General features: G+C 38.1%; 1 protein-coding gene across 2 annotated transcripts in view; it reads left to right on the top strand.

Moving 5' to 3' along the window:
- The window catches only part of sgcd (sarcoglycan delta), a 158,491-nt gene that overhangs the window by 33,522 nt on the left and 111,497 nt on the right, over positions 1 to 13,472 (top strand). Inside the window, exon 1 of one of the 2 annotated variants that reach the window (XM_023342311.1) lies at positions 4,420 to 4,777. The exons of the other annotated variant lie outside the window; for it this stretch is intronic. Coding sequence (XP_023198079.1) covers positions 4,775 to 4,777 — 3 coding nt within the window. The 5' untranslated portion in view covers positions 4,420 to 4,774. Of the gene's footprint in view, positions 1 to 4,419; positions 4,778 to 13,472 lie in introns of those variants that run through there. 2 annotated transcript variants of the gene reach the window in all.

Below are 13,472 nucleotides of genomic sequence, written 5' to 3'. Positions count from 1 at the left end.
CTATGAATTTACTAAATATTTCCCCAGTGAGTTGGTTCTTTGCTGTAATTTGCATTTGGAAAATGAAATGTATTGATGGAGAAATATGAGGGAATGATTTTTTTTTTTAACTCAAATAAAAGTAAGAACTTAACTCTGAGATGAACAGCATCCTTAAAGCAGTCATAACATCCCACAGTTTAGATATGAGTGAGGCGTTCAGAGACCTTCTGGCAAACATGACGTTTCACTGCAGTGTTTGAGCATCTTCAGCCTGGTTTATTTCAGCGAGCGGCATCCAGCTCACAGCTTGAGGTGCAAAACAAAGCAAACATGGCAGAAGGTAATTTGATTCCACTTGGAGATGGAAATAAATAGTCATATTTATTTATGACAGCATCTGAGACAGAAGGTCGCTGGCGTTTGGAGTGACTCTTAAACCCTGTCACCGGTCTGGTCTCACTCTGTAATTGGCTGTTTTCACACACGCAAAGAACCGGGCTTGGAAAGATCCAGATGCTCTCGTTCAAAGATGCTGGATGGGGGATTTATCTGCCTTAGGTATGATTTGCACAACAAGATAATAAAAACAACAACTTTCATGTATAATATTGTGAGAGACACATCTGGAGTAATAGGAGGGACAACGATATCTGCTAAAGCTGTAGGATGGGAGTAAAAAGTGTCCAGAATGCAACTAATAGACTAAACTGTAACTAAAAGGGATGTTCTCTCATCCTTACACAGACATGGATTTATTTGTTATATTTCAAAGGTCAGGATAATAAAATAAGATAAATTAAACATGAAAAAGTGAAACTAATCAGGCACTGCAACAACACAAACTAATCAAGTGTTTCTGAACTAGTTTGTAGAGAAGATATTTCTTTACACTTGAAACAAGTCAAAACTTTTCACACGTTACTTTTCAGCCACTTATATATAAGCTTATTTTAAGCCATTAATTCCTAATATTGATGAAAAAGTACAAGTTTCTCTGGCAGATTATTTCACTCATAACATGGAAAATATGATTATTTTATTCTTTTACATTATTTTATTGTTTTTGAATAAAAAGGTTTGCAGCTGTGATGACGTGGTTTTCTTGGCAGGATCGAAACTGGCTTATCTCACAAAACTCCAATGGAAAGACTTTATTTTTATCATACAAGTCAAGTCATCAACAACTGTAGCCACTGGCGCAAACCATGAAGAAGAAAACAGGAAGTAGGTGGAGGATGATGGTGCGGCATGGGGCTTACTGTATGAACAAACTTCATGTGTGATTTTAATTGCGTTTCTTATTTAATGGAAGCAACACAATTGCAAAGTTTTTTTGTTTGTTTGTTTTTCAACATTAGCGGAATATTGACAAAATGTTGCGCACATTTGTAATGAAACCGAGCTATGAATTGATAATCATACAATAATTATGTCCTGGTTCTTTGGTTGTCCACAGTATTGTGTGTGTGTTTTCTTTTTTTTATATATAATTGGTGCAAACTGACTCCGACTTAATTTTTTTCACAGACTTCAGCCTAAACTATCAACAAAACTAAAATGGTGGTAGAGCATGACTTTTCTTGTTCAACAATCTCTCTATCTTCAAGTAGATCTGCTTACATGTTCATTATTTTTACAGCCTTGTGGTTTTCCTCCTCTCTTTACAGAAGCCTTATTAGGGGGGCTTCCCTTTTATTTATTGATTAATGCATCATCAAGTGGAGCTCCAGCAGCAGCTCAGGGACGCGGAGCGGAGCGTCTCCCCTCCCCTCCGCTCCATGGCCTTCGTCCCAGCTGCCCGCTTAAGATGCAGGACTTGTCTCATCTGCTGGACAATCACTCCTATTGTTCTTTTCATTTTTTTTCAGACTGCCAAGCTAAGAGACACTGGCTACATTTATATCTCTGAGGTAAAGGAAAGAAAACATCTGAATTAGTTGTTTTTGTTTTGTTCTTTGGGAGGAGGGTAGAGGTATTTAAAACGATTTTTAACTTCTTTTAAATGACACAGCACCTTGTTGGTTTTTTTTTTTTTTTTGCCATCAAAGGCTCTCTGCTGTGAAACTACTTGATGTAACATCAAAGGACAAAGTATTCCCCTAACCTACCAGAATCGGTTTCGCCACAAACAAGCCGGCAGAGAGAATGGGATCAGTGTGACTGTGAAGAGAGGAGGCAGGAAGAACGGGGAGAAAAGAAAGTGGAGCTTTGTAGGAGAAGCTTTCTGAAGCTTTTTCCTCCCTCGCTGTCAGGCCACAGAACATTAAAGTGGGGGAGAGGAATTTGCATTCTTTAAATCGTTCTTTCTTCTCCTTCATAACTCACATGCTGACGATCTGGCAGTAAACTTGCACATGCAGTCTGCCGAGCCATTGGGAGGAAAGAAATCTTTACTCGCCAGAAGAACAACCAAAACCACACTGGTTTGATGCCAAAAAAAGGGAGAGAAAAAAGAATGAAAGCAGATATTGGCTATTTTGTTTGCAGATTTGAGGCCCGCCTACAGAAATTTATTGGCAACTACCATACAGTCTGAAAAAATTTAAATTAATCTTATGTTTCAGCAACAACCCGCTTCTACCACTCATTTTTTTCTTCTAACATTTCACAAGATTGGTGGATCTCTCACAGTCTTTCTTTGCATAATTGCTCTAAATTAAGGTTGTTTAAAATGTGGCCGAGGGGCCATTTGGCCTCCCCCTGGCAACAATTCAAGAATAAATTAAATAAATTAAGAACTTTTAAACTCACAAAAATGTTAGCTGCAAAACAAGGTCATCAATGTTTCCAAGGTCTTTGGTAACTAGGACCATCATTTATACTCTGAAGTACACCCAAATCTGCGTTTAATTGCTATTATAAAGCTTGACTAAGTAAATTTGAAAGCACTTGACACTAAGTGTTTTCTAATGAAGACTGTAATGAAGACCCAAAAACGTACTTGGGCACTTTTTTCCAGTCTAGACAATTGTTTGGCACTAAGTAAATTTGGTGTCTGGAAAATGCTAAGGAAAATGATTATTTAATGCTAAAATACACTTAATCTTACGACATCTGTAAAGGGATAGCCAACACTTCATTTGGAACAGTTTTCTGTGGAGCATGGGGGAAGCAGGGCCTTTTCTTCCCCATTGACACAACAGAGCAATAAATTTGCATTCCAATGGGAGTGGGGGCTACGCAGGTGTCTGTGAAATCTCATCTTAGGACGTTTGGCGCCAGGGATCTTCCGTATCAGGCAGAGATGACCACGGGGTAGTCCGCCCTCTGCTTAGATAAAAAAACAGACACCTTTGCCACAATGAGGGGAGTTTTTTTTTTCAAGTTCTCTGAGGGCTGAGGGAGTTTCTAATTGGTCAAAGAACGGAGCGCCTTTTTTGCATATATTAAATAGGGAAACTCCTCTTCTGTTTAAAAATTCCAGGCCAGAAAACGGAGTTAGAGTTTTTTCATCTTTTCTCCACGTGGGCGCCTTTGTCTGTCTTATGTGTTTTCGTGTTGTCTGTTTCATGTTGTCTGTATAAAATGTATATCTCTGTACCTCTGCAGCTCTGTTAACGGATTCATGCGGTGCTTAGTATGAATTAAACTATGTGATCTGTGACGTCATTGTGCCTGCCGTTTCCTTGCCAGCTGTGACGAGATCCGCTCGACCCGGCTAACAGGAGGAAAAGGAGAGCCATGCTTTTCCAAAATTTAAGCTAACATAATAACTTTTCTCCTTAACAAAAACAAAACCTTTTAGATTGTTGACTGACAATCAGTCACTGCACCGTTACATAGAAACAGCTGGCTACTGGACAAGACAAGTCTTTTGTTGTTGACTTACCATCCAGAAACCGTCTGCTCCATTCATGTTGGTTGTGCAGGAGGCTTTGCTAATGCTTTTCAAAGATGTACAGTTGTACAATTGTGCATTTGTTTGCAACCATTTTTACATGTGAGTTTAAACGCTGAGTCGGGGGGCGTGGCCAGCAGCAGCTTATTTGGATTTGACGTGACCATACTCCCTAAAACGGCTCATTACGAAAGGAGCTCAAAACAGGCAGAACGGAGCAACTAAAACCTCATTATCTAAGAATGATTTTGAACAACAATGTAATGAGGATGTTTTTTTTTTTTTTTTTTGTCCATATGTCTATACCTACATGTTCAAGGAAGCACTGCAGCTCATTGCTGCAACAGTTTAGAGTATTTGAACTGCAGCTACTGAGAAACTTCCAGGTCATTTCACTCAGTTAGGCACCTTCCTGCCGTCTGGCCGGAGCTTGTGCCTGATGTATTTGCCCACAAAGCATGGTGGCAGCAGACAAGGAAAATAAAGGAGGTTGTCATGACAAAATAACACTCTGGGGCGAGTCCCGCCTCTTTAAACTTGAGACCCGAAACCCACATGTGTTCTAAATCTGGAAGGAAGGCAGAGCTGCAGCTCGGAGACACAAGACTGGAGCAATAAGAGAAGAAAAAAGGAAAGCGTCAGAGAGGAGGGTCACTGAGCGTCCAGGAAACGGCTCCCAAACTCAGGGGCTCGGTTTGGAGGAGGCGGGGAGTGGTTTGTTGCTGGAAAAGCTGACAGTCGAACAAGTCAGAGGGGAGGGGAAAAAAAGGAGAGAGGTGGCTGCCTTGACTTTGAGTTGGTCAGTGAAGGCCTCATGCAGCTTCTCAGCAGTGTCTCCGTTCCATTTTTATCCGCCTGACGCTCGTCGGCTTTCAGCAGATCTCACTGGGAGCCCAGAGGGAAGGGAAATAAAGAAGTACATCACAGGAGGGGGAGACGCAAAGGAAAGGAAACATGGTAAGTTTGTTTCAGTGTCTTGTTTTGAATGCTCATTCCATGTGATTGCTGGTGGGCGGGGAGGTGGGACTCCAGCTTACAGCAGAGTTCCTCCTTCACTTTGCTCTGCTTCTGTTTTACTCTGCTCCTGAAATCTAATCACCACTTTACAAACAAAAAGTCCCTGAGAGCAGCAGAGTTACACTCTCCCATTCATAGATGAATCGACATGAGGAGTGATACCCAGGAAGTTTGGCACCAAATCCAACCTTTTTTTCACCAAAGAGCGGGTGGGCTGCTTGCCACATTTCCCCACAACATTTGGTTTTCATTTACTCTGTACCCCTGGGGAACAGGCTGCTATAAATAAACAACAAGTGACCGACTGTAGCTTACTGTCTGGATTTACTCTGGAGGGACAGACACACGACCCAACACCAGCTGAGGGTGATACCCATCAGGGTTGGAGTTTTTCTGGCTGTTGAATTGTACATGTTGCTGAATCTGAGAAGATGCTATCTGCATTTTCATTACAAATGTGTGTAAAACTTTTATACTCCACCAATGTCGAACAAACACGAATTCCCCGTTGCCTTGTTTCCATTAAATAAGAAACTCAGTTAAAATCACACTTGAATTCAAGTTTGTTCATGCGACACATCATTAGAAAACATGCCTCACATGATCCTCCTACCATTTCCTGACAAAGACCAGAAAAGGTCTTTGTCATCTTTTCTGCCAGTAGTATCATCCGGTTGTTGATCACATGACTCGTGATGTGAAAAAAGTGTTTCCATTGCAGTTTTGCAAAAGACACAATATTTTGCTGCAGCTGAAAAGCCACCTCAACTTAGTGCAAAAACCTTGTATGGAAAAACATATTTTTGAAATTTGCATATTTCCACTAAGCAAATTCAGTATTTTTATTTTCAGTTTGCACACTTATGTGGTCAATTTAAACATAGCTAGTGCATAATGCTGAAACTTTAGTCACAAAAGCCAATCAACCTGTCCCAACACCTTCTATTCTTCCCCAGTGAAAACTGGTCACCAAAATTCCTCTGCCAATAAATTTCCAAGACAGACCATTGATGATCAAAGCTAAACTGTTCAGCACTTTCTGTTATCTACCATTTTTAGTTGAAAGCAAAGTGAACTAATGCTCTGATGTGAAAAGGGTGTTTTCATTTTGATGCAGCAAAAAAAAAAAAAAAAAAACACCTCATCCAATGGGAAACAATTTTTAGTGAAAAGCATTGCTTTTTTTATATTGGCATGTTTCAATCAAGCTAATTTATTTTTATGATTCCAAATTGCACAATTTTATGGATAGTGAAAATGCAGCTATTGATGCTAAGATGGAATTCCCTCAAGTAAAACCAGGATATGCTGATGGGGAAAAAATGGAAGTGTCTGATTGGATCTTTTGAGTTGGGCGATGACTGTTGGTTCAGGACCATAACTCCAAAATATTTAGGGGAAATTTGCCTATTTCCACCTTGGGAAGCTAAATGCTACCTGAAACACTACTGGCTGGTGTTTGCAAAGCAGCCAGTCTAGGAGTACTATTCAATTATTTTCTTTGCCAATAATTAGCTGTACCTTCAAGAGTAGATAGGGAAGACTGTTGACATCAGCTTTTGTAGTGCTAAGACTGTTGCTGTTATGCATATAAGACGGTTATGGGAGCACTTTTAATCAGTTTAAATCTATTTTTTCCCAATTACTCATGGGTAAATTCAACGTAACCTTTTCTTTGCATACCTTGTCATTCCAAACAACCTCCAGGCTGTCCCTAAATGTGTGTTTCTGAAAGATTTGATGTGTTTTTTCTTGGAGTACCCACCTATTATCTAAAAAAAATATGACCTGTACTCCTAAAACTACAGCTTTGGGAATTTGTTTATCTCCACTTGGAAAACTTTCAGAACCAGATATACCGCAGAGAGATTTCAGAAGATCTCATTATCCCTCCTTTTTTTGTCTGAGATTTTCTGCAGACCTTTGCAAGCTTGACGAAACCATCGTCTGGCCACGCTTCATTACGCTTATTGGAATACAGAGAGTTCGGGCTCTTCATTGAGGACAGTTTACTAGATGAAGTATGCAAATCACAAACTTTAAATGAGACAGCCACTCCTGCTCTGTCTATGCATAACTTATTTTCTGGGTCAAGCAAGGTCTTTCATATGTTAGGTACCTTTAATTCTTTATATCAGTAGTGCAGGACAGGGCCTGTAACTTTTAAATGTCTCTAAATTAGTTTTTGTCGTTGACGCTCCTAGAGAAAAGAGTTCTGCACTTAAGCTTAAAGAAATTGAATTTTTACTTTAAAAACATATGTATGCAGAAATGGACTCTGGTGCTGAGCTTGCATAACCTTTGACCCCAACATCAAAAGAGCAGTTAAAGTTGGTGATTAACATCACAAAGAGTGAATTTGGAATGACATAACTGCAAACTTATAAGGAAGGAAACGTGGATGAATTGAAATGTAAACTTTTATAAGGAAATGAGGAAGGAAAGAGTAATGGGAAAAGGAAGGAAAGCACCAACAAAGAGGGCATTAAAGCAGATTAAAAGAAAGAAGGGAACTGAAAGTATGTGGGACGAAACATAAATAGAAGTCAAAAAAAGGAAAATGGAGAGCAGCCCTTTGGTTCATGTAGGCTAAAATCTGGACTAAGATGTTTAATATCTGATTGAACTTCAACATGTTTTACCTTGAATAGATGAATCATGCTGAAGAGCATCATGGCATTATAACATGCAGGTTGCATCTTATTTTCATAGACATAAAGATGTTTGTATACAAAAGCAATAACTGTCTGACCATTTTCCCTCATAACTTTAACAGTTTGAAGCACATGTTTGTAAAAAAACTTGGAAAGAGGTCCAAAAATGGATCTCTGCCCTTTTTTGCCTTATAAAAATACACAACTTGAAGAAAAGTCCATTATCATATTTCTATGCATCTGACAATGTAACACACATATTGCAATTTCAGTCACTTTAGATTATCATTTAGGCTTTGATTCAAACCAGCTTTATTCATGCTTGCTGTGGTTTTCCATCATTTCCAAGCTTTCGGTTTTTTAAGGTGACCTGCTATGGTTCCTTGAACAGATTAGGATGGGTCTATGGACTATAAAAAACATGTTTACAACATTTTTTGTACAAAATCATTCCTAAATATTGAGATTTTAGTCTGGTCAGTTCTGCATATTTTGCTCATCCTTTCAAAATGAGCTGTTTTAGGGCCTCTTTTCACTTTAAATCCAAAGAAGTTGCTGCTGGCCACACTCTTAACTCAACGTTTACACTCGCTATGTGAAAAAGGCTACAAACAGATACATAATTATACAACCATATGTATTTGAAGAGCAGAAGTGGTGCCTCCTGCACAGCCAACAAGAATTCAGCAAGTGGTTTTTGGATGGCATGTCAGCAACAAAACACTTGTCTTTTCCAGCAACCATTATACAGCGCATACAGCGCTAAAACGAGCTGCTGGTCTCCGGGGTTGCTAGGTGATGGGTGGAATTCTGCTGGGGTTGCCAGGTAACAGGGCAATGTGACTTAACAATCGTGTGGCTTTTGGAATGGCTCATTTTCCAGACAGCAAATAAACATTAACTTATTGCCACAGAATGGCTGAGTGTTTTTTAAAGTGCTTGGGCTGTTTGGTAGAAGCAGCAGAAACCCAAGTGAAAGTGCAAAAATTTGCAAACGTGACTTGAGTATAATAGATCCCCTTTAAAGACTGTGTAATGGTTGTGTGTGGTGCTGTTAAATGAAGAGAAGTGTGAATCTCCAGCCAGCTCTGTTTTCTGTCTCATCTCTCTGCTGCTGCCGCAAGGAAGACTGCCAGAGCTCCTCTGAGACTCGGACATGTCAAACATCCCACCTGTTTCTGGTCCCACAGCAGCTGCAGGTCCACACAGAGTTATATTAGGAACAGAGTCACAGCTATAAACATCTAATCCCCCCCGTCCCCGACTGACCGTCTCCATCTGCAGACAGCTTCAGGTTTTCACCTTTGTCTGCAGTGATATGTTTACACTCTGCAGCTCTACAATTGTGGGATGGGATCAGTCTATATACTGAACATCTTTCTCTTTGTGCAGACTTCTCATGGGAATACACTGCATTTACTCTGTTTCAGAAGATGCAAACATTAAACACTAATATAAACTGCAGTAATTTAGCATAAAGACAGGTTGTATACAACAGTGTATAAACAACTTAAATATCACGTCCAAATAGACTTAATGTGGCTGCTGTTTCCTATCTGCTTCCCTTTAAGTCTTTGTGATGAAGCTCCACAGGCTCAAACACAGGAAGAAAATGCCCGTTTATCTTAATTAGAGGTTTGCTGGAGGAAGATACAATGTTGCACCCCTCTTCATTCTCACTGGTTTTTCACACATTACTGTCATGGCAAAGTTTTTAAACCAACCACCTTCAGCGGCAATAACTGAGGTTTTCTGGGAAACTTCATTAGCCTCTCAAGTGATTGTGGAGGAGTTTTGGCCCTTGCTTCTTCCCATCAATCCTTCAGTTCATTGAGGTTTGTCAAGCTATATTTGTACATGGCCTTGTTATAGGGCATATATTATTCAAAATTCACAATTTGCCCATTTTTGTACTATCATTTACGTAGGTTTCTACTGTTCATAAAAACATCCTTAAAAACAGTGCTTAAAAATTGTCTGTAGATTGATGGACGGCAACAGTTTATTCTTGGATCATTGATGAGAAATATTTTGGTTTATCAATGAATTTGATAAGTAGCGCCTTGCTGCTACATAACCTCTCTGGGTTAGATGCTTTTCCCCCTAAAACATAAAACTAAAGTGGCAATTTTAAACATAAGTCTTTAGAGGACGACTTGTTTTGATCAGATGTAAAATGGATGGCAGTGGACCAACTGACATCTTTTCTACTTGAAGTAAAGGTTTGTCATTTGTGAGTAAATTCATGTTAGTGCATTGCAGTGTGTGTGTATGTGTGTGTGTGTTTACATAAGATGTGTATCTTGGTAAACTAAGGCACAACAGGCAAATGGTACCTATGTACGACTTTTACGTGGGAGCATAAATGGCCCAATTTTGACTTTTTCATCCCCCAAAAAATCATATCTGTGCAACATTCATATGTGCTTCTAAATCAGATACATATTCAATAGTTTTGAAGTGTCTGAAATCATAGTAGTCATGTCACATTTTACCTGACCTTTACATTATTTATGTGAAACATGCATCATAATTCTATAAGTGGTACATTTGGATGGTTGAATCAAGCAGTACCAACATTTCTGAATGGATGATTCACCATTTTACAAAAGATTGAATCAACACTATATATCTGAGTCTGTGTCTTTAAAGACTTACTGCTAAGTATCTCTGTGCTCTTCCTGTATCTCAGTTTATACAGATTTGCAGACCTTTATTTTTCCAAGTGTGGTTTATGACTTATACTGGAATCAGGCATATTCAGGAGACTTTTTTTTTTTTTTACAAAATAAGGTTTCCTTTGACAGACTGGTTGATAACAGACTTGTTGTCTCTGAAATATGATTTGACTTTGAAACATGAGTAGAACAATAAAACCAAGCAGACTAAAAACGTCTTAGCATTTGTGGTAATTTATCTTTGGAACAAATGTAATTTTAAACTGTTTTTCCATGTGTCTTGGTGTTGTTTTACTTAAAAATTCTGCATAATAATGCTCTATTATTCCTTCAGAATGACAATCTGTGGTTAAAATATTCACCAGTTCTGCTTCTAGTTTTTTCACTACACACATTAATAAGCAGGGGATTGGGATAACCAGCTGCTTCTGCGTATTAGGGAATTTTTGAACTTAGTTTTCAACAATGCAAAGTATATATTTAAATTTGCATCAGCATGCTAATGTTGTTTGAGCATATAAAATGTAACTTTTCATACTAAGAACAGCTGTTGTATTTATTAGCTTGGTAAATATGATTTTGCCTGTTGTGTTTCAGCATGTAAAACACAATATAGCAACATGTTGAAAACTTAATGTTTATTTGCTGTTTCTGGCATACTGAAGACAAATAAAAAATGTCTTTTTTTATTTTTATTTACTTTTTTACTTAAAACATATGGGCACTATTTTTACTGTACCACATACAAATTTGTTGTATCATTTATAGTTTGAATGGTTAATTTGCAGCTCATTTGCACCATCAGATATGTCATTCAGAAGCGCAATTTGCATTTGTTTAACATGACAAGTGGTGAAATATGCTATTTACTGGTTATTTAGGTTGTGATCAAACGGAGACAAGTCTAATTGGATTCCAGTCAAAATGTTTCTGCTTAAAAATACCTCCTACCATAAATAAACAAAGAGAGGAATTAATTAACAAAAGTTGTTTTTCTCTTCTTGCTTAGCACTGAACACTGGCAGTTTGGGTAATGAGTGTCTCTATAATCATTACAACAGTGTTGTCCAGTTTATTCACTGATTGCACTCAGTATGAGTCCCCACAATCACAAATTTAAATGTGACACATCATCGCATTTTAGTAAAGTCAAAGTAAAAAATGAGGTTTTTACTTTCTTTTTACTCACAATGTAAAAATGTTGCTGAGTTTTAATGACTGTAATCAACTCCTCGGGAGAACAAAGCGAGGTAATACAAGTTGTGATCTGGTTAGAGGTCTGATTGGCAGATAAATGTTTGTTTGATGCAAATTGGCTCGTTCTGCTAATTGCTGGTGTTTCTCACAGTGTGACTGTGCATTCTGTGTTCAGCAGTTTAAGCAACTCCAAATTGTTGTTCAGGTTTTCTTCAGGTGACTGGTGATTCTCAGATTGAAATTTCACCTGTTATTTCCAGTGATTGAAACCAAATAGCCCATTTCACCCTGAATATTTCACCTGCAAAATTGGGTGAATGCTTCTGGAGTTAGAACCCAGTTTGAGAGACTTCCTGCAATGTCTCATTCTCTCTTCCTATATACATGGAAAAAGAAGTGCTTTGACCTTTTCTTTTCATTGTTTTCTTCAAACTCCTGAAGAACATGTAGTCAAGAAAGACAAATGTGATCTTAAGATACTTTAAAATCAGCTTCAAGTGAAATGGTAGCATTTAGAGACATTTTATAACTTCATTGCTGTCAGATGTCTGAGAAAATTACCCTTAGCTTGAAAAAACTAAGATGGTATTTCTGAAAAAGAAGTCAAAGCAGAAGAAAAGGCACCAATAATGAGCAAAAAACAAAATGTGCATAGCAAGGAGCTCTCTTCTCCCTTCTCCCATGGAGAAATCTTATGTTATAAGCTTCAATATTTTCAGATTTGGTTAACATACCATAGAAAAGTTAGAAAAAGTGTTGAAGATGAAACTTCAGACTATATTATTGAGTTTTGATTGCTGGTTGTTCTACCCAGAATTCACTTAGTGACTTGAGTTTGAGGTAGGTTGCTAATTGATGCTAAGAAGTCACTGGTTTGGTCACCAATGTTTCAGTTTTGGACCAATTAGAGGAAAAGTGTAGGTACTGGATAAACCATTTGACTTTGATCAATGTAACTGTTATTATGTGTATTAGGGAACAATTACAGAATAAAGGAGTTGGGTAGACTAGTTGGTGGCCAATAGTTCACTCTGTCTTTAACTATAAATAGTAGATGGAAATAGTTTGGTTTTGGTACTTTGGTAAATGGACAGTTTGGTTTTGATGATCAGTGGTCTGTCTTAGACTTTTATTGGTAGAGAATTTAAGATGTTAATATTTAATTTGGCATTGATGACTAATTGCCCAGACTACGACTGGTTGAGAATTAAAATGTTGGAAAAGCTTTTTGATTTTGGTGACCAGTGTTCTTGTTTAAACTGTGATTGGGGAACAACTGAAGGTGTCAAGTAAGTCTTTTGAACTTGATGACCAATGATACATCTTTAAGCTAAGTGGTGGAAACGTGATGGTGTTGGATAGGTTGATTGGTTTTTGTACAGTTTCAATCTTATAACAGCTTTGTTTCCATTGGCCAAACAATTGTGCAAATTGAAATTACAAAAATAAATTTGCTTAATGGAAACATAGCAATTTTGAAAAAAATCTCATGACATCTGGTAAAAAAATGTTGCAAACTAGGATGAGTTGTTTTTTGGCTGTGTTGCGCAAAACTGCAATAAAGACCCATCACACGAGTCACGTGACTCGACAGGATGCTGCCACCGGTGGAAAAAGCGAAGAAGACGACAGGAAGCAGTTAGAGGAAGGTGGCGCGGCACGATTTTTAACATGCCGCGCATTAACAAATTTATCTCACTTATCGCATTAGCAAATTTATTCACGCGTGATTTTAATTACATTTAATATTTAAAAAAAACACCACAATTGCAAAATTGACATTAATGGATTAAAGTTTTAAGCACATTTGTAATGGAAACTCAGCTCATGATTGAGGGAAAGGTGGGGAAGATGAACCAACTGTTTAGCTTTAGAGACCTTTAGTCCACTCTATCTTCAACTACAGCTAGTGGATAAAAATATCCACTAGCTAGACCGTCTTAGTAACATGAATTTGACCTGGACAATCTTTTTGTTACTTACTAGAGTTTTGCAGTACTTGACTCATAGATCAAGAGATGGTTGACCCACAGAAGATAGAACTTTTACCCAAGCATGAATACAACAAGACTAGTATAGACAATATAAATATAACTTATCATACAG

Source organism: Xiphophorus maculatus, chromosome 11, assembly GCF_002775205.1.
Source record: "Xiphophorus maculatus strain JP 163 A chromosome 11, X_maculatus-5.0-male, whole genome shotgun sequence".
Taxonomy (NCBI): Eukaryota; Metazoa; Chordata; class Actinopteri; order Cyprinodontiformes; family Poeciliidae; genus Xiphophorus; species Xiphophorus maculatus.
The sequence above is the reverse complement of the archived record's forward strand: the minus strand, read 5'-3'. Positions and strand labels throughout refer to the sequence as shown.